This window comes from Haplochromis burtoni, unplaced genomic scaffold (assembly GCF_018398535.1).
Source record: "Haplochromis burtoni strain Fernald_Lab_line unplaced genomic scaffold, NCSU_Asbu1 Contig_111, whole genome shotgun sequence".
Classification (NCBI taxonomy): domain Eukaryota; kingdom Metazoa; phylum Chordata; class Actinopteri; order Cichliformes; family Cichlidae; genus Haplochromis; species Haplochromis burtoni.
This window is the reverse complement of record NW_024582472.1, coordinates 1,547,585-1,569,842: the sequence shown is the minus strand read 5'-3', so window position 1 is coordinate 1,569,842 and position 22,258 is coordinate 1,547,585. Positions and strand designations below refer to the sequence as shown.

The 22,258-nt window shown below is 38.6% G+C and overlaps 1 protein-coding gene across 6 annotated transcripts in view; it reads right to left on the bottom strand.

Moving 5' to 3' along the window:
• kcnt1b (potassium sodium-activated channel subfamily T member 1b) overlaps window positions 1-6,596 on the bottom strand; it is a 72,104-nt gene extending 65,508 nt beyond the window's left edge. For 4 of the 6 annotated variants that reach the window (XM_042223442.1, XM_042223443.1, XM_042223444.1 and 1 more), the window contains exons 1-3: window positions 6,364-6,595; window positions 4,361-5,614; window positions 807-855 (exon numbers count right to left, since the gene is read on the bottom strand). In XM_042223442.1, coding sequence (XP_042079376.1) covers window positions 807-855; window positions 4,361-4,430 — 119 coding nt within the window. In that variant the 5' untranslated portion in view covers window positions 4,431-5,614; window positions 6,364-6,595. Of the gene's footprint in view, window positions 1-806; window positions 856-4,360; window positions 5,615-6,363 lie in introns of all 6 variants that reach the window. The other 2 variants (XM_042223441.1, XM_042223440.1) reach the window with 1 other exon arrangement.
• Between the last annotated feature and the right edge of the window lie 15,662 nt (window positions 6,597-22,258).

Here is a 22,258-nt window from a genome sequence, read left to right as displayed (position 1 = left end):
GTAATACTACATGACGCCATTACCTTGATTAATACTACTTCACATCAGCTCTCTCTCACCAGCTCCACATGCAATATGTTTCAAGGAAAAGGAGGAACTAGAAGTAACTAATGCAGCTTTAAATGTCAGCACTATGCAGTAGCCTAATGACTCACACTGATATTAAATGAGATTGGTGCAAATAAATTAGCTGAAGTAAAATGTTTTTCATTTTTCATTTCTCTTGCACCTATTGTCATTTATTATTTTACTTTTTAGAACAAAACTTTAATTTATGGCAACTAACAGGTGGATGGAAGCTGTAGTCAGCACTTGTCTCCAAGGCTTCTGCTCTGCTAATTCAAGTCATGGACTAGAGCTCAAGGTTATTGTGGTTGTGGTGGTGCTTTATGTAATAAATTGTCTAGTTTTCTGTTTGGCTGACTGTATTTAAATCCCATCAAATTTATGAGAAGAAAAGAAGAAGAAGAAAGTGTACTTTATTGGTCCCCGTGGGGAAAATCCCTCTCTGCATTTAACCCATTCACTCAGTGAAGCAGAATGTAGCCTGCAAATGAAGCAAGTCTCCATGAGCTGGTAACTCAACACTTAAAGCTTTTGCCCAAACACTTTCATTACATTTTGATAAGGCAATCTATGGAGCAGTAGTAGTGGAGGCACACTACAGGTAAAAACCAATTTCAAAGAACAATATGCATTTACACAAAATTAGGCAGCTGTTTTTTTCAAATATTGTGGCTAATTATTGTATGCGTTTCCACCTTGTCACACAGTAACACATGTAGGGAAGTTCTTCAGGAAGTTACCTGTCACCGAGGGAACTCGATGATCGGCGTGGAGGGTTCATCACTGGCTCTTACAGGGGGACGTCAATGATGAATGAGAGAGAGAGAGAGAGAGAGAGAGAGAGAGAGAGAGAGAGAGAAAAGAGAGATTAAACAACACTTATAAAAACTCTCCTCTTAAGACCTTTTGAAAGAGGTCGATCACATCCACTGCGCACTCTCAAACTTTCTGGTTTTTACATAGAGCAGGATTACACCAACACATTTATGCAAGGGTACAGTTTGATATTACTGAGTTGTCCCTCTCCAACATCTCCACTCGATGGTGCTTAACTTTTTTATATTGCATCTTTTCATAAAGTGGAAAGCAGCAAGTGGGTTAATCAGCTACTATCTGCATGTGTTTATTAAAGGCACCCTAGTGTACATTTTAATCTTTGCAATAGTGAGGAGGGATTCCCTTGTCAAGATGCTGTTAGCACATTTTTTTCTGCCCATGAAGCAAAACAAACAGATGGAAGGTCATTTCAGAAACAGGACAAAGACCGTTCTTAAATACATACAGTGTAGGTACAATATACCAAAGCTTCATCTGTCTGGTTGAACAAGATGGGCATCCGTGTCTGCACTTCCATGACATTTTTTTTTACATTTCCAGCTAAAAGATAAACCTAGACTTTCTGTTGATGTGCCTTTGGTTTATTGCTAAACTGTCTACAGAGGGAAAATAAGTGGGTAATACAGAGCTAAGTGTGTGTCTGTGGTTTTCATACTACGGTGTGGGCAATCTTGAGTGGGCTAATAGCAACCAGAAACATGATCTCCCTTATTAACAGTGAAGGCACAGTCCCCCAGAAGGGCAGACAGAGAAAAGAGAGATAGGTTATGACCGCGAGTACGGTGGAGAGGAAAGAAAGCCAAAACCAGAAACAAAAGGAGGTGAATGCAGAAGAATAAAGAATATAGTACTCTCAATGTGTTCTTTACTTTAGGAGACATCAGAAGTTAAGAAGAACTACATGACAAGATAAAAGAGACAGAGAACTGTACATTCAGCTGTGCAAGTAAAATTAGCACGTCCCCATACAGTATAAAAGCAAAAAAAAATACAGAGCCTGTGACCTCTGAGAGCTCACTTAATGGAGGAGGCAAAGTGACCACAATAAAAGGGAAAAAGAGTCGCTTGCGGTAAGAGAGTGTCTCCTTTTAATGGAGCGAATGTCGTGGATTCAGACCAAAGAGAGCAGATGGAGCGAGGAAAAGCATGTGCAGGGAAGGCATAAAACTCGTCTTTAAATAAATAACGGGAACCAGGGCGAGAAGAAGACTAAAAAGAATCAAATTCAACTTACAATGGCTGTAAAAATCTGCAATCGTCTTCTTCAGAATTATGTATTTCAAAAGGTCAGATGAGACTAACTGCCTTTCAGATTTCAATGCAGAGACCAATATCTAGACATAATGCTCAGCACAGTCTGCAAGCAAAAAAAGGAAATCTGTGATTAAAACCATCATCTGTGAAACATATTTATCAAAATTCCACATTTGAAAAAAGTTTGTTAGTGACAACAAAACTTTTAATTAGTGGAAAAATGGGGGCGGGTTACTTATTAAGGTGTTGGATGATTGAGCCATCAGAATTGACTCTTCAAACGTTTTTAACCTCCACAGAGAGGCAGGACACCAAGATTTCCCCAGCTGATGATGCTATTCTAAAGCAAACTCACATTATTTTCTGACTCAATCAAGGCATTCAGTGGCCCCTATGAATGAAGGTAATGGAATCCTGGAAGAGCCCACTGAGCATCAATATAAAGCTGATAACTGTATTGATTTGCAGTGATGAACAATGGCAGAAAAATGCTCTCCATCACAGCGAATCAGCCCATCCTCACTGCAATTACCAAGGGTTCAGCTTTAATACAGATACAATTAATACAGACATACATAACGCAGAAATGCAGTCATGATATTTTCATGACAACCAAAACATCTGCATTTACGTCCACCACAGATGTTATGGCAACACAATATAAATAACAGAGAAAATAATAATAATCTTACTTCACGGTACAGCATCTGCCACCGAAGCTTTACAATAAACTTGATGATATTCGCTGAACTTATACGCGTTAAAACACATAGGTGCATCTGTACCCTGTGATTTCCTGTTAACTTCGTTTACCTGGCTGTGCTCCCGTTTCTGGCCGAGGTCCCAGCATCGTAAACTTAGGTTTGATTTAAATAATCTCCATTCGTTCTCCATACTGCACTGCGTGTGCGACACAGGATGCTTCCCAACAACGAGTACCCGCGAAAGCTCTGTCATCACTGGAAAGTGACAATTGCAAGAGTTGTGGGGTGGAAGTTAGCTCCTGTGATCAGAGGTGGGAAGAAAAGGGATCCAACAGTGAGCTTTGGGGGTTTAGTTAAATCCCATCAACCCAAAGAAGGGTCTCCTGACGCCAAAGCGCGAAGCCTGACTTGCTAACTTCCTGCCATTATCATTATCACATGTACGCGATTATGGCACACCTGACATTAAACGTAAATATTCATGGGCGAAAAAAAAACAAAAAACAACCGACTGACTTCCTTGTCGCTTAGCAACAACTTTGTTTGCCACTGTTGCCGAACTACATTTCGTGGCGGAAGGAGGACGGACGTTAAGTTAACGATAAACTTGCGCTCGTCTTTTTAATTAGCTCGCAGTCCCCTGTAACCGTTGTCAGCTGCTGTTATATAACAACCCTTGCCCTCGGAATCACTCAAAGTACAGCTTCTCTTCGCTGTTGTCTCCTGCCATGTAACGTCTGCTTACGCATATGAAGTAACACATCAAGTAAGCGCGCTGTCCACCGGGTTTCCACGCTGTCCGGACAACATCATCATCCTCATCCTTGCTTCCCAGGACACAGCGGGTGAGGGGCGCTGATTTCCTAACCTGAAGTCACCACCGGTGCCTCGCCACCTACCGGACAACCTTGGAATAATTCGTCGTCTGCCGAGGAAACTGAAGCGTTTAATGCTGACAGGAAATTTCTAATTTAAAAAGAGCTTTTAGTGAAATGAAAAAAAAAACCTAATAATAGATTCTGCAGTTCTGCGCTGTCACGGTTATTCCCACCCCAAATCATGACAGCGCAGAATTCTTTCAAAGTTATGTCAAGGCAAAAGACTGGCTCTTATTTATTTATTTTTAAGAAGTGGTATTTAATGGGTAGTGACAGATGTACCTATATATCCAAACATGTTTGTTTGGAAAAAAAAAAGTGCATTAAAGTGCAACTATTCTTCTACTATTATATTTCCACTACCACACGATAAATTGCATGTGGGGGGGAGCTTTACTCTTAGCTGCATACTGGACAGGAAAAGACCAAAACATCACAACAGTCCCCAAAATTATTAAGTTATTTGTTGATCCTTATAATTATCAATATCCAGCAACATTTTATGGAGCATATACACAGCACATGTAGAGTCTTGGCAACTTACACTTGCAGTATCTTCCTACAACACACAGGGAAAAATTACATACATAAATGTATATATGTATTTCTGTTAAACCATACCTGTAACAGCTGCTCTGTCCTCTGCTATTTGCCTCACAACTGTCCCCCTCACATTGAAGAAAATATTCATTCTGTGTGCACAGTGGCACGACTGGGGAGACACCGCTGGTTCCTGTGTGTCTGTGGAAAAGCCGCGCTACTCTGTGTGCGTTCCTTGTGCTGAGCCTCTCCACATTTCAGCCCATTATTCTCCAGGGGAAAGAGCTCTGAGCGTCATCGTTTTAAAGCCCACACAGCCTCTTATGCTTTCCCATGCCAGCAGTCAGATCTCACTCACTCACTCACTCACTCACTCACTAGTCTCGCTAAGGATCTTGATTCCCACAGATTTTCTTCTCCACTTGATTTGTCTGATTTTGTTGGTTTACACCGCAGCAGGCACTTACCCTTCCTATCAGTGGATGTTTACACAAGCTCAATGATTAAATATGGTGAAGCACTTTATTTACAGTCACTGCTGTGGGTCATTTACAGTCATTTCCCGCATACTTTGAATAGACTGAGCCACTTGCAAAAATTCAGTGATATGATTAACGTCTACATAAATTTCAAAGATGTCTCCAGCTTATTGAAATAACTCAGAAAGGAGCTGTGATTGGTTACTTTTAACACACTTCACATGAACCATGCCTCATTGTAAGACTAACAATATGCGCTTGCTATGTTTTTACCTCCAAGTCCGTGCCTTAGCTATGATTTATCCATGACTAACACCTGTTACTCCACATTAATATTTAATTAGCAAGCTCATGAGTTAAAATGAAATCATCTTAAATGGTGCTATCCCTTGAAACACTGATTCACTTTTTCATATTATGAGCATTTTTGTGATTGTCTCATTTTTACTTGATTGCTTTTTCTTTTTCAGAATTGTATAAAATCTACATTTTAAGTCTGTCAATCCAAAAGTTAACCTATTCTTGAAATCTGCTTTCTACAGTTTCATCTGTTTATAATTTCTAGACAACAGACATAAAAGATCAAAACTGGGTAGCATGTGATGTGCTTTAATTTTAGTTAGCTGTCACCATGTACTAATGCAGCTATGTCTCATTTTGTAGCGAACTCCTCCATTATTTATTTATTCTACTGCCTTTACTTGAACCATATTGCAATGTGTCCCTGAGCCTACATCCATTAGGCTATTTTTCTCTAACACTTCTGTCCTGCTCATATAATATGAGTATTGTTGAGTCTCAGCACAGCGCAGCCACTCTCCCACCTGGATGCTTACTCTTCATGCTTCCAAAGTGTCTAAAAACAGATGGAAAGGGAAACATGCTCAGACAGTGAAGCACCCAGATTCAGCTTGCAGCCTGAAGGCATATATAATATATAGGAGCCATACATGAGCACAGTGCATGAATCACAAAGAGACTATATATTTGTCTCGCTTATAATATTTTCATCCTGCATACACTTTCTTTAACATTAATCGATGTAATGTTACATTGAATTTTAACTAATTTTGGAAGAGACATCTCTCCTCTTTTTTGTGTCTTGATTTTTACCAAAGTAAGAGTCTGTATTTTTCCCTTTAACACCATTATCTGAACCTGCCACATCCAGTGTAATTACATTTACTAAACATAAATGATTCGAACAATCCAGTTAAACATAAAATTATTTTGATTAGTTAATCCTTCTCCCATATTACCAACAAAGTGTAAACAATAATCCTCCGGGAAAATATTAATATAATATATTGTATCAATATATCTTATACAACATATTTGATGTTTTATGCTAATGCATTCGTGGCCTGCTGTGCCCTTCATGATGTTTAAATGTAAATACATTTCCTCTTTATAGCTCTCTACTACTAATTGATGTCATTGAATAGTGATTCAGTTCATAGCTTGTTTACATTATGGCTTTCATGTTTCCTGCAAATGTAATTAACAGGGAATCAAAACAAAATTATGTCAGGGCTTATGGCATCATTTGATGCTTGTAGCAATCATTTTGTATTAGTTTTGTCACAAATTCAGTTCTCCTCTTACCTCCATGTGTTGTTTTCATGGCTGTAAACTGCTGTTGTTTTCAGATGGGTGAAACCATCAGATCCTCCTACAGCCAGCAGTGCGCCACTGAAGACTACAAGAGATATCTGAAAATACACAAGTAAGATAGAGAAAGACATATATATACTTTGTTGATCCCAGGATTTCAGATTATGTTACAAAGAACCAAGTCTTTGTTTCAGTGCTGAAAACTATTCCAAGTGTTTTCTTGAAGTATCCTCATTTATCTTATACTGCGCCTTGTTTCCACTGTGGGAAACAAGCCATTTTATTCTCTATCTCTTTAAGTCCACCCCTTTCATGCAAACTTTCTCCCAAATGATTACCTGTCACATACAGAAGGTTTAAACAAGATGTCAGTAGGATTGCTGTCAAAACCAGACCAGCGTGACTGTTTATGGACATCTGATCTCACTGATATCATACAGAGTCAAGAGTAGAAAAAACTTTCTGAAACTCAAAGTCCAATGTTTGAAATTGTGTCATTAAGGTGCTATTCTCATCAAAAGTAAATAATCTCAACAGTTACTGGAAAGATTTAGCATTTATTTACACTTACATTACACTTCTGGATTAGTCTTTCTTTTGCGTTTAGAACTGCTTCAGGTTTTTGTGGCATAGATTCCACAAGGTGTTGGAAACATTACTCAGATATCTTCGTCCATGTTAACATAACAGCATCACATAGTTGCTGCAGATGTGTCAGCTGCACTACAAATCTGTTCCACCACATCCCAAAAAGTGCTCTGTTGGACTGAGATCTGGTGACTGTGGAGGCCAGTTGTGAAATCATTGTGAAATCAATTGTGAATCGTTGTCATGTTGAAGAAGGCAGTTTGAAATAATTTGAGTTTTGTGACATAGTGCGTTATCCTGCTAGAAGCAGCCATCAGAAGATGGGTACACTGTGGTCATAAAGAGATGGACATGGTCGGTAACAATAGTTAGGCAGGCTATGATGTTTAAATATTGCTCAGGTGGTACTAAGGGATCCAAAGTGTGCCAGAAAAAAATGGTTTTCTATATATTTATTTATAAGGCTATCATATTTATTACTTTGCATATTTTCATTTTAAAAAGTGGTTTGTTGACTTATTGCTTCCTTCCTGTCAGCTGGAGGCAGTTTGGCCATTCTCCCTCTGGGAACAATTAGGCATTTGCACTCAGAGAACTGCCACTCACTGGATATTTTCTCTTTTTCAGGCTACTCTCTGTAAACCCTAGAGATGTTTGTGTGGGAAAATCCCAGTGGATCAGCAGTGGTAGTGTTGTAAGATATGGAGGGAAATACTCAGACTGTGGCACCTCAGTGTTTCTTGAGCTCATGTGGCTCAAAAGCCACTAAGTGAATGCAAAGCGAATCTTGGCCACTTTAAGGTCACTTAAATCACCTCCAATCATTCTAACACTTCCCCCAAACCTCTGATTGGCCGAACAGAATTTATGTTACTCAGCAGTTGAAAATGTGTGCCTAACAAAGTGACCTGCGAGTGTGCTGCTTTACATTTGTAAAATAAATCTGTGTAGACTTTTCACATTGTACCAGAGTACAATGACAGATGTTTCACTCAAATATGTTCAGTCAAATATTTTAGAATATAGTTGGTTTGGCTCAAATTTGATAGATACTTTTATGCCCATAGTGTGAAAATGCCATCATCCAGCCAAACTAAGTTTGTGACACATAACTGCTAAGTGACACTTAGTGTTTTGTTTAGCTGCCAAAAGCTGGTATGCCAATATATGAAACGGAGATGGTGAGCACTGAAAACAATATACTGTTATCAGTGCTGAATTTGTTTAGTTTTGATTCCTGATTTATTTTGTCAATCCCTGACCGTTCTTTCCCCAACGTCTCCTGAATCTCCTTGTTTTGTTGTGCATTTGTCTTGTTTCAATTTTGTATGTTTGCATTCCCTGCCCTGATTAGCTTCACTCATGCTCTCTTACTCAATTATACTTTATTATACTTATACTTATATTATACTTATCAATTATACTTTTTTTTTTAACTTTCTTACTCGTCTAGCATCCTACATTTGGGTCCTCTAACTTTATAATGAATTCATTTTAATCATCAGCACCATCACAATCCAGTGAAAGCATGCTAGAAAATGTTTTCAGTAAGAACCCTTTATTGCAGTGTAAATTATTAAACAATAAAACAAAAGAAAAATCATGTGGTCCTCTCTCATTCATGTCACTCATATTTCCTCGCTCCATATTTTCCATTTTTATCATTCGTATGCAAATATGGCCAGAAGTTTTTTTTTTAGAGAGAACAGTTTATGTCTGTTGTACCGATCTACCCTCTCACTCCTCATGTGTTTCACAGGCATCAACCTCATGGTGTCACAATTGAACCTTTGCAGCTGCATGGAGCTCCAGCTTGAGCTCATCTTTGCCCCCGGCCATGTAGAGGTGTCTCAGGTACATAGCACAACCAGCACTCTCTCTGTGACTCAGCATGTGCGTGCATATCGACCAGGTTCCATCTGCAGGGTTGTACCGCTACACTGGGGAACATTTAGAAGATAGCACAAGTGAGGGGAGGCCATGTATACTATTTAATGCACAACCACATACACCATGTGTGTAGCACTACAGGTTGGGAGTGTTTATGTAGAAAAATGCCCAGGTTGTCATGGGAACGACTGTGTGGCAGGCAGAGTGTGGACCTAGATGCAGGATCCAGGAGGCAGAAATTAACTCAAAAACTCAGTTTTATTGCTGGAACTTAAGAAAAAACCCCAAAAGAAATGCAGAGCAGCACATAAGGAAAAATAAATGAGGACCCTTCGAGGAGGTAAACAAACTGCCATGAGGGAAGGATACAACAAACAACAGAGGGAGACTCAGACAATAAATACACACCAAGTAATTAGAGAGACAGGACACACCAGGGAACACAGCTGACACTTGTTGGGAACACAAAACAAAGAAAGCAAAGCCAAACAGAGTGCACAAGAGACAAGATACTAGCAGAATAAAACAGGAAGTAACTAAACATGGCATCATTAACAGACAAAGACTTGACAGAAGGCATGGGAACACAGGGGAAGACAGGGGAAATAGAAAGGGATAACTAAATATTACATAACCAAGAAGATGAACTAGACTGCAGACAGGGGAAATAATAAATGCCAAAGGAAAATGTGAACTGCACTAATATACAAAAAGAGGCAATCTTAAAAACAAGTATTGAACCCGCAGAGAAACACTAAGCCCTGGGTTTAAGACCTATAACACAGGCTTTACTAATCTACTCTACGCAATAAGCTAAAAGTGTTTCCTGTAATATATGTACATTTTTCAATTTGTAAAAAAAAACATGTTGGATATTCCAAGCCAAGATTGTGTCCAAGAACTTGATGGGAACCAAAAAATGGTTGTGGGAATTGCACCGATGTGCACTTCTCACAGACAAAAATAGTTAGGAACAAGTGACCCGTGTTTATCTTTGGCAAGGTTGAAGCGGTTGCCTGTAAGTGTGTATGCATGTGTGTGTCTTGTGGTAATGTGGGATACATGGAATTAAAGGGGTCAAGATACACAATAAGTGTTTCTTAAATTCTCCTATGTCCAAAAGCAGGCAAGTTCAGTTTTTGAGGGTAGAAAGAGGTCGGGTCACAAACAGGGCACAAAATATTTTTTGTGAGTGTAGCTTTCCTATATTAACACATACTATTTTTCAGCTTTTATTTATTTATTTATTTATTATTCTTTTAGTTTAAAAAAAATCTTCATATAAAAGCAAAGCAAAATGCTGGGTATTTGTTGCTTCCAAAGGCCCAAATGTGGATGGTTGCAGGTTAGCACAGTGGGTGAAAAAAAGGTCTGTCTTATGAAAGACATTTTTTTTATTATTATTATGATTAGCTCACATTAATTCATAGTGAATAATTGTTAATTCAACAAGGAGAAATCATGTGGGAGAATTGAACATGATTTATTGTGTTAGAAAAATTATTAGACAGGAAAATCTATTAGCCAATTAGAGTCTGATAACCATCATCAAGGACTTAAGTGACTCCAGGGTTTGGATGCTGGTGAAGATGAAGCTGGAGGCTCTGACTGAGGTGGGGAGGAAGTGAGCTGCATGAATCAGAATCTAAAAGGGAGACTAACAGAGGAGTACTGAGATTTAATGTAAGCAGATTGGCTCAAACGAGGCACGTAAGAAGATGATTGGACTACAGTAATGATGTCAGTATTGAGTTTGAGAATGTGGGTGAGTGGAAGTGACGTAAAGAATCGACTACTAGCCAAACAGCCAGGGATGAATGCAGGTGAGTGATTACAGATTTTCCTTATTGAAGTTAGGCATAATATTCGATTTCAGCCTTTTATCCTGTTGATGTAATCAGTATCTGTGAGGTTTAGGACAAAGATAGTCTTTTTCAATAGCATCGCACACCTGAGTCCTTTCACCATCACTCCCTCCCATTATATACAGGTTACCTTCCAGCACAGCAGCCACAGCTCTGGTTCTTCTTGTCAGCACCGGTACCTGCTTGGTCCATTTGTTCATTTTTGGATCATATTTATAACAACGAAACAAAGGTTATCATTTTAGCAAGTGATCTGTCTGTCATTGATATTTTTGTGCAGCTTGAATTCTTTGTTCCTTCCTCTGAGTCAGCCTCTTCAGCTTGTCATCAAATTAATGTGAAATGTCAGGTAAATAAGAAAATGATTAGATTAGTTTTAGCTACATTTATAGATTTTTTTTTCATAGCACAAACAAGTTTCATACATGGACAGTAAACTAAACACATTAGAAGACTGTGTTAGGAATGGAAGATACATATTTATTTTATTTGCAAACTCTAAAGAGAGACCTTTCATTTCAGTGAGAGCTCTTTAAAACAGTCTCATTTGTTTACAGTCTGCACAAAGTGGAATGACAGTTCATTTTGTAAGATATTGACCTTTAGTTTGCACTTGTGCTAAAGTACCTCTCTACAGTACTTATGAAAGTAATGCCATCATGTCCTCCAATGGCATACAGATATCTGTCCATTGCCACCAGACACACTGCACTCTGCGGGTTGTTCAAGGGTGCTACATCTGTACTCCAGCTGTCTGTGTCTGGATTGTACCTGCCAGGATGGAAATCAAAGAGTGGGATGTCAAAGTGTTGGAGGAAGATAATATCAGCTGCTGGCAATAACATTTTGAGAAGACAAGTCACAGAGAGATGCTTTCATAGAAACTCAGCTTTTTAAAAAAAAAAAGTATTTGCAATCTTTGTGCTTTGTGCTACTTTTAAAGTTTTTCAAGCTTACACACAAATAAAAATAGAAAACCATTCTACACTGTTCATGGGGCAGTGTGGGAATGTCACTTTTGGTTAATTTCTATCCTTTAGGAGGGTCTTGCAAGAGACAGAAGTAGTCAAATTGCCCATTTACTACAATAGCCAAATACTGTTTTCCCCTTTATATAGCCACAATTTCTTAGTAGCCTCAGTAGCATAAAATGACAGTGCAAATAAGAATAGTTACCAGAGAGATACTTCAAAATTAAGATAAAGTATTAGTTTAATTAGAGTAGTATACTACTCTCATACATTAGCTTTTGCACACAGACACACACAAACACACACACGTTCGCACTGAGTGAAAACGTTTTAGTTGTGTGGGCATCTGTGCAAACATCTGTCAAAGTGTTTCCTCTCCACGGGAAGGCTATTAAAATTGTTTTCTCTGTATTCAAGACTCTTAGTTGAAAACCCACATCCTACAGAACAATATTTTCTCCTAATTGGCAAAATTTTGCTTGAGTGGGACATTTGATATCCACCTGAAATGTCAGCACAGCGATGTAAACACCCTTCAGAGATTAGGTGCAGTCGGCTAAGGGGCAAAAAAAAAAGAGCTAGCAGGATCAATGCATAGAGAGTTGATCACTCTGGAGCAGGTCTTCCCCATACTGTTGTCAAGAGCCTGCTGGGATGATTATTATTGGGTCAGTTGGCTGGCATCCATTTAAGAAATGGCTAACTGTGGGAACTGGGAAATTGGCCAGCTCCTTTGAGATATTTGAAGAAACTGACGAAGTAGAGCAAGAAGGAGAAACTCGTCGAGTAGTGCACTGTGTGTGTGAGTGAAATAGCTTATTTTGGACTTTCTGGGCCTATGAGAAATAAATACCCCAGAAACATCAGGAGATGGAGAAAATCCTATAAAACAAGAATTTGGGGCAGTCCATCGCTCACTAATAAGATTTTATAATTACAATTTGATTTTACTTTTTTTTAGGCACCTGCATCAAATTTCTGCCTTAATACTGACCTCTTCTGTCGAATACTATCAACAACAACAACAACGGCAAATAAATACAAATCTCTCATTCTCCCATATTCTCCCATTAGTTCTACAGCATACACAGTTATGCAGTTTAAAGCAGTTGCCTTTCTTTTTATTTAATATTAAAATAAACTATTAATATGAAACATTGATCTACAGTTTAAGCAGTACTTTAAAATAAGTGTATGGCTAATGATGTTAAGTTTTAAGATTACCAGATTCAGGTTGGGTAAAAATAAAAACACAAGGTCAGTGATGTAGCAGCTTGTCTCACTCAAGATCCACCACAATTTACAGTTTATTGTAATGTGTCATGAAGAGAATGAAAGTTATAAGGTAATAGTTGTGTTAGGTTGGTTCGTTTGACTGGGAGGAAACACACAAACCCAAACACAGTCCAGAGAAATGGGATGGTTTTGTAAAGAAAGGAACATTAAACTTGTGGATCCAAGTATCCCCTGAGATAAAAGTGAAAACAAATTAGATTGACTGTATTACACAAACTAATGGGAAATTATTCTACTGAGAAGTCAAAGAGAGAGGCAAACTATCATATCCAGGAAATCTGACCACCCTTGGAGGAATTCATGTGGGAATGCGGTCATAAATTGACAAATACGACACTGACCATAAGCATAATTTGAGAAGAATGTCTTGCCCTGTATGTTTTGTACCCTCAGCGTTTGACTTATCTACAAGCCTGCTGCTATATTTGTCAAAACAACCATGAAGTCTAACTTAAATTCAAGTTTCACAATGCTATATTCTTGGTCAAAGAAAGTTACATCAACAATAGGACAGAGGTCTTTCAATATATAGATGTTTGGACCGTATATACTTACACCATCTTTTGCCAGCCTTGGCTTAATGAAAAAGCATCAGCACCCCATAGCCTACTGCCAGCAGTTGGTCCACAAGTCACCGACTTTGATGTCTCCACATGACACCTATATTACATTACACGACTTCATTCATCAGCTCGAGCTGGGAGGAATTCTCTGTTAGAGCCAGGCAGCTGGTACTTATTAACTGACTTCAGATTGTCGCTGCCAGCTCGAGCATGCTTCCTTTCACCTTTCCTTGCTGTGATTGCTTGTGCGAGGTAATGAAATGCAGGTTGAATCATCTTGTTCCACAAAATTAGCCTAAATGAAAATAACCCATTTCAGTTAAAGCCTCTCATGAAGTCAGCAGTTTAACTGGAAAATGAAAACTCAATCTGCTCAGAAGATGGCGTGAAATGCTCACAGTGACAAATCCTTTGTGTTAAAGGGCTTTAAGTGTTAATACCAGGGGAGAAGTTTTGAAGTTATTCCATAGAGTGTCATTTTTAAATACAACTATTTACCAGAATAAGACCAGTGTACACACATAAGACATTTTAAAACTATCTCAACTCCCCACATTCCTGTAACATTGCAGGTTATCTTCCCCTACCCACAGTATAGATCTTGTATAAAAACATATCAAAACACATCTCACTTCCCAATGATTTGCATATATATCTCAGAAGTTGTTCCTGAGTGATGCCTGACGGGAACTTCCATGTGGTATTGAGGCAGGTTATTGGCTGGTACTTGGATGGGACCAGTCCCTTCTGGGCACCCTTGAGGATCAGGAAAGTCCAGCCTTCAATTAGCCATTCTGGGTGTCTCTTGTCTACTAGCAGCTGGTTCGTTTGTGCTGCCAGATGCTCATGGAGTGCTGGCAGCTGGCCACTGTGATGGATACTGGACCCTGTTCAGGGAGGTTGCTGTGGTGCGCTCTTAGATCCACTAACCACTTCGCATCACCATTATGGGTTTCTTACTTCTCCCATATGCTCTTCCAGGATTGCGCTGTGTCCATCCTTGGAGGAGCTGTTCTCATATTGTTCCCCTGCCACCGACAGTATATCTTGGATGGTTCAGTGTAGTACAGCTGGTTTATTCTCCTGGCCTCTATCTCTCTGGTATACCTGTTTAAGCAGCTGGTCAAGGTTGAGAGTCTTTGCTTGGCAGTTTCCAAAGTCTCAGGTATGGGCAGGTGTCTGTACTTCTTAGGCACCCCTTTCTTCATTGCACCTTTGTGCAACTCCAAAAGTTGGCTAACTTCCCTCTGAGCTACCTTGATTTTGGCCACTAGTTTCCTTCTCCATGGAGGACACTGCTACTTGTGGCTGTTCATCTTATAGCCAAGCACCTCTGGTTCACTGCTGCCATGGTGTAGTCTCGGTGATGGTTGCAGTAGGGATCTTCTGTAATGCTGCATCCACATCTTCTAGTAGACTTTCAGAGGGTACTTCACATAGTCTTGGTAATTGTACTTCAGTCATACTTAGGGCTTGGTACCCAATCCCAGCTCCCACTTGTCATAGTATTTGTGTTATACCTCATTGATCTCCAGTTGTGATAGCAACTGTTTCATCCAAGTGTTGAAACACTGAGCTACTAAGTGTTTTGCTGTCAGTTTAGATACTGGGTATTTCATAGGTCCCACATCCTCCCTGTGTAACCCCTTCCGCTGGAGTTACTTGGTAGTAGCATTCCAACAGTGCCCTGTTCTCATCCCACATATCGTTAGCTTCATAGCATAAGTGCCTAAGTCATTTTTTGGTCAAATTGAAAATATCAATTAAAAATATGCATGTGATATTTAGAAAATTAGTTTTGTCTTGTTTTCCGAAAACACAAAAAAATGACTTAGGCACTTATGCTATGAAGCTAACGATATGCCTTCGTGTTCAAATAGCCCTCTTCTCATCAGTGTCCTTGCAACCTGACGCAGACCTTGTTAATCCACACCAGTATGGTTTCAGTTAGCTCTCTATTGCTCATATCTGAGCTAGGCTTGGTTACCTGACAATGAATTCACTGTACTCAAATGGTTTCCACAGATACCAGATCTCAATCTAACAAAGCACCTTTGGGGTGTGGTAGACCAGGACCTGGATGTGCAGCTGAAACATCTGCAGTAACTGTGTGACGAGTGCTCCTCTGAATAGTGTATGTGTGAATGGTTGAATATGTACTAAAAACACTTTGAGTGCTAAGTTAGAGTACAAAAATGCTGAAAAATAGTTTGATCTATTTGCCATTTAACCAGGCATCCATTAATTATTAACCAAAAAGCCTGCCCAGGACAGACTACAGCAATTACAATAAAGTGACCACAGCAGTCTCACAACAGGTACTGAAACTGCAAGATCCAGCATTAATTGGTCTTGTGAGAGAGTGAACAGATGCATTCATTTAATGAGGATTGCAGACTCCTTCGAAAGCTGTTTACTAAGAGTGGACCTATTATGACATTCCAGCCCCATGTTTTTCTTCTTGAATCTAACACCTATGGGAGTAGGACAGTGCTCTCTAACACCATTATCAAAACACCGGATGAAGCAACTCTGGAAGAATGGCATTAGCAGAGTAGCTGTGAATAACCCACAATTTACAATAACAATTATTTATCAGATTTATCAGACTGTTTTAGCTCCTTTCCCTGTAAAGCCATACTACCTAAGCCAAAAATTGAGTTTAATTGGCTGCTCCTTGCAAACATTAGGTTTGAACAATTGGTGAGTGGAGCTGCTGTGCTGACAGCCAGAGCTGTGTGCCTGAGATGATATATATTTAGGGAAGCAGAGGACTGCAAGCATAAATAAAATCCTAGTCCTGCAGGTACACTTTCCATGATACAATCTCATAATAACATTTCTTCAGTTCAATATTGTATTTGAGTGTTGCAATAAAAAGAAAATCTGTTCTTTTCCTGAACTCTTTAAACTCTCAAATTGTGATGCATCAACTGACCCATAAACGTGCTGTTGAGGACATGTTTTGGAATGCATTTGCTGAGTTGTCTCTGCAGAGTGAGGGGAGTTGACATGGCGTGATGGCAGAATAACCCTTCTTTGACCAACAAACCAGCATATGGCGGGCCTCTTGCTCCTGTAGGGCTGCTTTGTGACATGAAGCGATAAAGCAGACATGGACAAATTACAGTGACTGTGTACTCATAACTTTCTCCCAACTACTGCCAATAATTAACAAAAACAAGTTTTTATACATCTTCCTGTATTGCATTATGCAAAACAAGACATGTGATGTTCAGACATTATGTCCCCTCTTGTTTCGCTACTGCAAATCTTTCCAGCCAAAAGACTCAAAAACCTAGATTGACAGCTGGAAGTTTGTTCATTATCCTACTGTTATTTTTTGTTTTAATCTTTTAGTATCTGTAGTCAGACTTGTGAATCTGCCTGAAAGCAACAACCTTATGTGCTTTATCTGTAAACACGTTTCTGATTCCTGCAATGTGTCTTCTTTGTATTGCAATAGCTTTCTGAACTGTAAGACATTTCAAGTGCTAAAACCTGCCTTCCCTCAGTTGCTCCACAAATCCCTATATAACTTCCCCAAGTGATTCATTCTACCATCCGTGAAACCCCAGACTCCTCCTTTAATAGGAAATTGCTGACGTGTGCTCAATTTTAAGTTCAGATGGACTTGATTGCCTCATAACTTAAAGTCATGCAGGGTTTCTGTGGCCCATGAAGGTGTTGTATATGTTAGATTTCTTATCTAATGAAAGTAGAAGATATGTATGTATAGGTACAAATTCTAGATGTAAAATTTGTTTTCTAATTAATCAATTATTGGGTTATAAAAATTATAACAATTAAACACACATCACAAATCTCTATGTCTTTGCTCAGCAGGAACCGCTCGGATGTTTTAATGATTCATTATTTGTTGGTCAAGGAAAGTCGGTAAAATGCAAATTCTGATGTAAAAATGACTATTCTGTTACCTCCTTGTGGTCCTTTTTCCAGGGCTGACACATTATATTGTTTCTAAAGATTAATATTTGTTTTATGAGATCTGGTAATAAACACACTTCACCTTTACTTCATAGATAGACAAACAGACAGGCACACCAGGCTAAATTGTAGCCGTCTGCCCGTCAGCGAGACCTGCAGAATAAATGAGTCGAAAGTCTTTGGGTATAAGATAGACAACTGATCTCTCTAATTGTCTGTAGTTTCCTTCCAGATTCAGCAGTGACACCCGTGCACTCTACTGGCAGATTTGATTTGGCCACTCAGTGACCTCAGTATCTGGGCTGCTCCCATCACCCTAGGGCCTCTTGAGTCATTCAGCTGTAAAATAAAATCCAGTATTTTCAGGAGGTCAGGGATTTATTGAAGTCTGTAAGGGAAAAATAAATACTGATAAGCTATCTTCTCATAAACAGATTTCTATGTAAGGCATGTAGGGCATTTCTTCTTTGACTTGGATGAATAATATCTAGGCATGTGAATTACTGAATATATCAGTTGCTTTTTAAACCCTGCTCAAATAGTCAGAGAGAAATCAAGATGTTTCATGGATGACTTCAGTCACTAGCCAAAACTAGATATCTATTCAACTTCCAGCAGCATTACATTTTAAAACTATAATACATTTTTATGCTTAGGAGACAGGGGAAAATATATTTTTATTTACAAAGGAAAACGCGAGGTTTTTTTTTTTGCAATATATGAACTAAGCTTTTTTTACAATCTTATCCAGTTCAAGCATTCAGTACAAGATCTGGAAACAATGGGAAAAAATTACTCTCAGCTACCCAGTGACTTTATAATTAAAATCAACATGTACAAATAAAATGAATTATTATCACATTATTTTAAAACTGCTATATTGTTTATGCATCTGCTGCATTTTGGGGGTTTAGTGAATGAATTTAACATTTTACAGTTTTTCTCAGTCGCTTTGGTGCATTTCTCAGATCAGAATTGAAATTCTCATAACTATTAGTTCAACCTCCACAACACTCAGTCATTTGTGCACATCATAGTAGCAATTTCTCCTCTCTCTGAACAAACTGCAAATGATTTTGGACATGAATCAGTTGCTTCCATACATTTCCCTGCTGCTTTCTGACATTTCCATTTGCTTATGTCATGTCAGTCAAAACTAATCATACCTATGGATGCTGAATAGTCATTCCCAATAAAACTAATAGTCATACACCCATTGCTTAAGTGATCACACACAAAATTGTTGAACTAGTTATCACATGCCAAATATTGGCCATCTGTCAAGCAAATCCTATACCTTTCTGTATCATTTTTCCTGGAAATGTCTCCGAAATTGAACAATTGATCTCAGGTGAATTACAGCTGTCACTCATGAGGAGGCTCTACCAAATGGGTGATTTTATGTTTACATGTATTCTACAGTGAACAAGTGACTGTAGCATATTTTTCTTTTGCACAATTCTGTAGGATTACAAACACTTCTACACAATGGAAATGTGAAACGTACGTATTCAGTGTCTCAGTTACTCCCAAGACTCCCATAACATCTACAGTGACTTTACTGCACATTTCAGATGGCTGTACAGGTAGGCCATAGTGCTGTCGTCAGCATTTTCAGGTGTCACCAATTGTTTTTGCAATGGGAAACACTGAAATTATAAACTGTCATAGTGGAAACATGACAATGCCATTTGACTATCTTGTTCATAAAGATGGTGTCAAGACTTTTCATTTTGATGGCACTGACAGTTTCATTGACATGGATACTTGCTTTTGAGGTATGGATAATCAATTCTGTGCATGTGACGTGCTTTTGCAGGCTATCCACTAGGTTTTGCAGTTTGCACTAATTGTTTTGGGAAATGCACTAACTGCTGTGCAAATGTTAATGGTGTTCTGAGAAACGCACCAAAGCGACTGAGAAAAACTGTAAAATTGCAGTATTCATATTAATCTCTACCCTGAAGTACTAGGATGTGAAATAAAAAAAAACAACTTGTCCCCATGAGGTAAATGACTTCTGAACACGAGATAAAAGATTTCTCCATGGGCTCTGTAAATCTCAAATGTCAGAGTATTGGGAGCCTTAGTGATATGACTCAATTCTCTTTGAACTTAGGTAAGCAAGCACATCCCAGACTATTTTACACATAAATTGTTTCCTTAAGTCAGTCTTAAGAGCTTACCATTTAATCGTTCAGTTGATAAATCTCAGAACCTTCTGTAGGTAATAATGCACCAAATAAGACCATTTGTTGGTTAAAGGGAAATCCTTCAGATAAGGAATTTAAAACAGATTCATAACGGAAGGTGATCCCTATTTAAACATTTATTTTACTGATCACTTCTAAAATGTAAGACAATCCACATGTTAAACAGCCAGCAAATGAAACATCTTCCTACAACTGTTTCCAGAGTCAAATTTGATAACCACTGTGGCAGGGTGTGGCTTGGGCGCGGCTGCATGGGAGGCTGAGACACACCGGAGCTCCATCAGCTCATCGTGCCTCACCTGAGGTGTTGGAAATCTGCAGCCGGGGTTTAAAGGGAACAGCAACCGGAAATAAAGTGCTGAATGTACGAACTATGTGGTCGGACCGTCATTCCTGTTACAACCACAAAGCATGCAGCAGCATACCGATATAATTGAACCTCAACCTTAACATAGCATTTCGATTCACAGCAGTGGCTGGATGATATATATAGCTTTTCTGACGTAACCTCAACTTTGAAGCAGTTGGAGAAGAAAAATGAAAACTCTACTGCTGTGCCGACTCAAAAACTGGCAGTCTAGACGGGTAAGATTAGTATTACTGTAGCTGAAGGGGGAGCAGCCACTGAGTCATTGTATAATCATCCCACACAAACTCCTGAAAATGGCGTGGTTAACATAGACAAGAAAAACATTTCCAATCCCGATGAAACAGAACAAATGAGCTGTTCTTCAAAGACATTAGTGATACACGATGAACCAAGAGGTGAGAAGTACATGATCAACGTACCAAATATGATGTTCAGAGGTTTTAGTGATGCCAGTGTTTTTTCTGTTGTTAAAAATGGTGTAGCTGACTTTAAAAGTAATATAGAGGCCATGCAAAGGACCCCAAACTATTACTCATCAACACTACTGTGCGTTTCGCCTTTATATTGGCTCCTTTAATGTTTTCACTATGTTGTATGTTTAGATAATGTAAAGTATTTCTAACAAACCATTTTTGACTTGCTGCCTCTGTGAGAAGCTATGCAAAGTCAACCACATCTATTAATAGTGAAATTTGCTGTTTTAATCTCTTTTCCAGAGCAATTTTACATCTCTCTAACTCAGATGGAGATTATAACTCGCAAATAACCAACTTTTTCAGGAGGAACTAAACCAGACCCAAATTTTTCCCAACCAAAGGATATACTATAAGCACTATAGCCTAAAACACTATAAACCATAACTAGGATTTTGAAATTAGTGAGTATATATTATATTTATGGTGTAGCACCCAATACCCAGCAGAAAAGTCTACACTTATGAAGACAGTAGGTCCTAGAGCCCAATACAATACAAAATCTGACATTTTGAAAACTTAAAAATCTTTACTTTGTACAATGCCATCTTCTGTGTGCAAAAATATAGAAAATACTAATAAATTAATCACCTACAAAAATATGCAAAAGGCCTCATGCTCTTACACTCTAATGCACAGCTGACTTTGATGGAATAATTTTAAACTACACAGTTTATCCACCAAACAAGTCGTTATACAATCCTTCAGTATGTAAAGGAATGCAATAAATATTAGGATGTGCAGCACGGAATGACATTCCCAGATGAAGTCCTCATAGTGATATGGTACATAGCTCTTTTGATTTTACAGTAATTTATTGACGTGAAGAACATGTTTCCACAAATATCTTAAAAAAATTTAAAAAATTAAAAACGCCAACAGCAAAAATTTCCTCACAATGCAATAAAACCTGAGCAACTAAAATATAGTGCAACAATAAAGCCAACCGTGACATGTTTCACTCTTTGAACCTCCTAACCGAATCATAACCCTCTTACTATATTACCATAAATATACTAATTATATTTCCTGTAAATATTCTGTTATTAACATGCAAAACTACCATCATTGAATCAGTTCTTCAACACACAGCCACCAGACAGGCAATTTACAGCTGAGTGTGGGCAGACCTACTGCTGCACGACAAACCAGAAGCAGGAGGTCACCGGTTCCTGAAAACACACGGCTTAGTAATCAGATTCTCATCTTTATTGAATTCTCAGACAAGTCTCACAAGAGGCTTATATCCAGCCCACACACCACTATAAAACTGCACAAGTTTCTGAGCAAGTGTTTCTTTCAGCTGACGTTACACTCTCTAATGACATAATAAAGGAAATTGTATTGTTGAATCATGCACACTGGTACTAACTGTATCATCCAATTGCTCGGTCGAACGCATGTTTTTTTTTTTTGGGGGGGGGGGGTGGTTGTAGATCCTCTCACCTTTAATATAAATTCTCCTTCAAATGTTTCTTTTCCAAAAAGAAACCAAATAACAAATGGCAATGTGCTCTAACAACACTGTATATATTACATTATAGAAGTTTTCATAGAAACTTACACTCAGAATGTGCAGCTTAAATGTTGCTTTGGTGCAGATGCAATCGATTACCTCAGATAGATAGATAGATAGATAGATAGATAGATAGATAGATAGATAGATAGATAGATAGATAGATAGATAGATAGATAGATAGATAGATAGA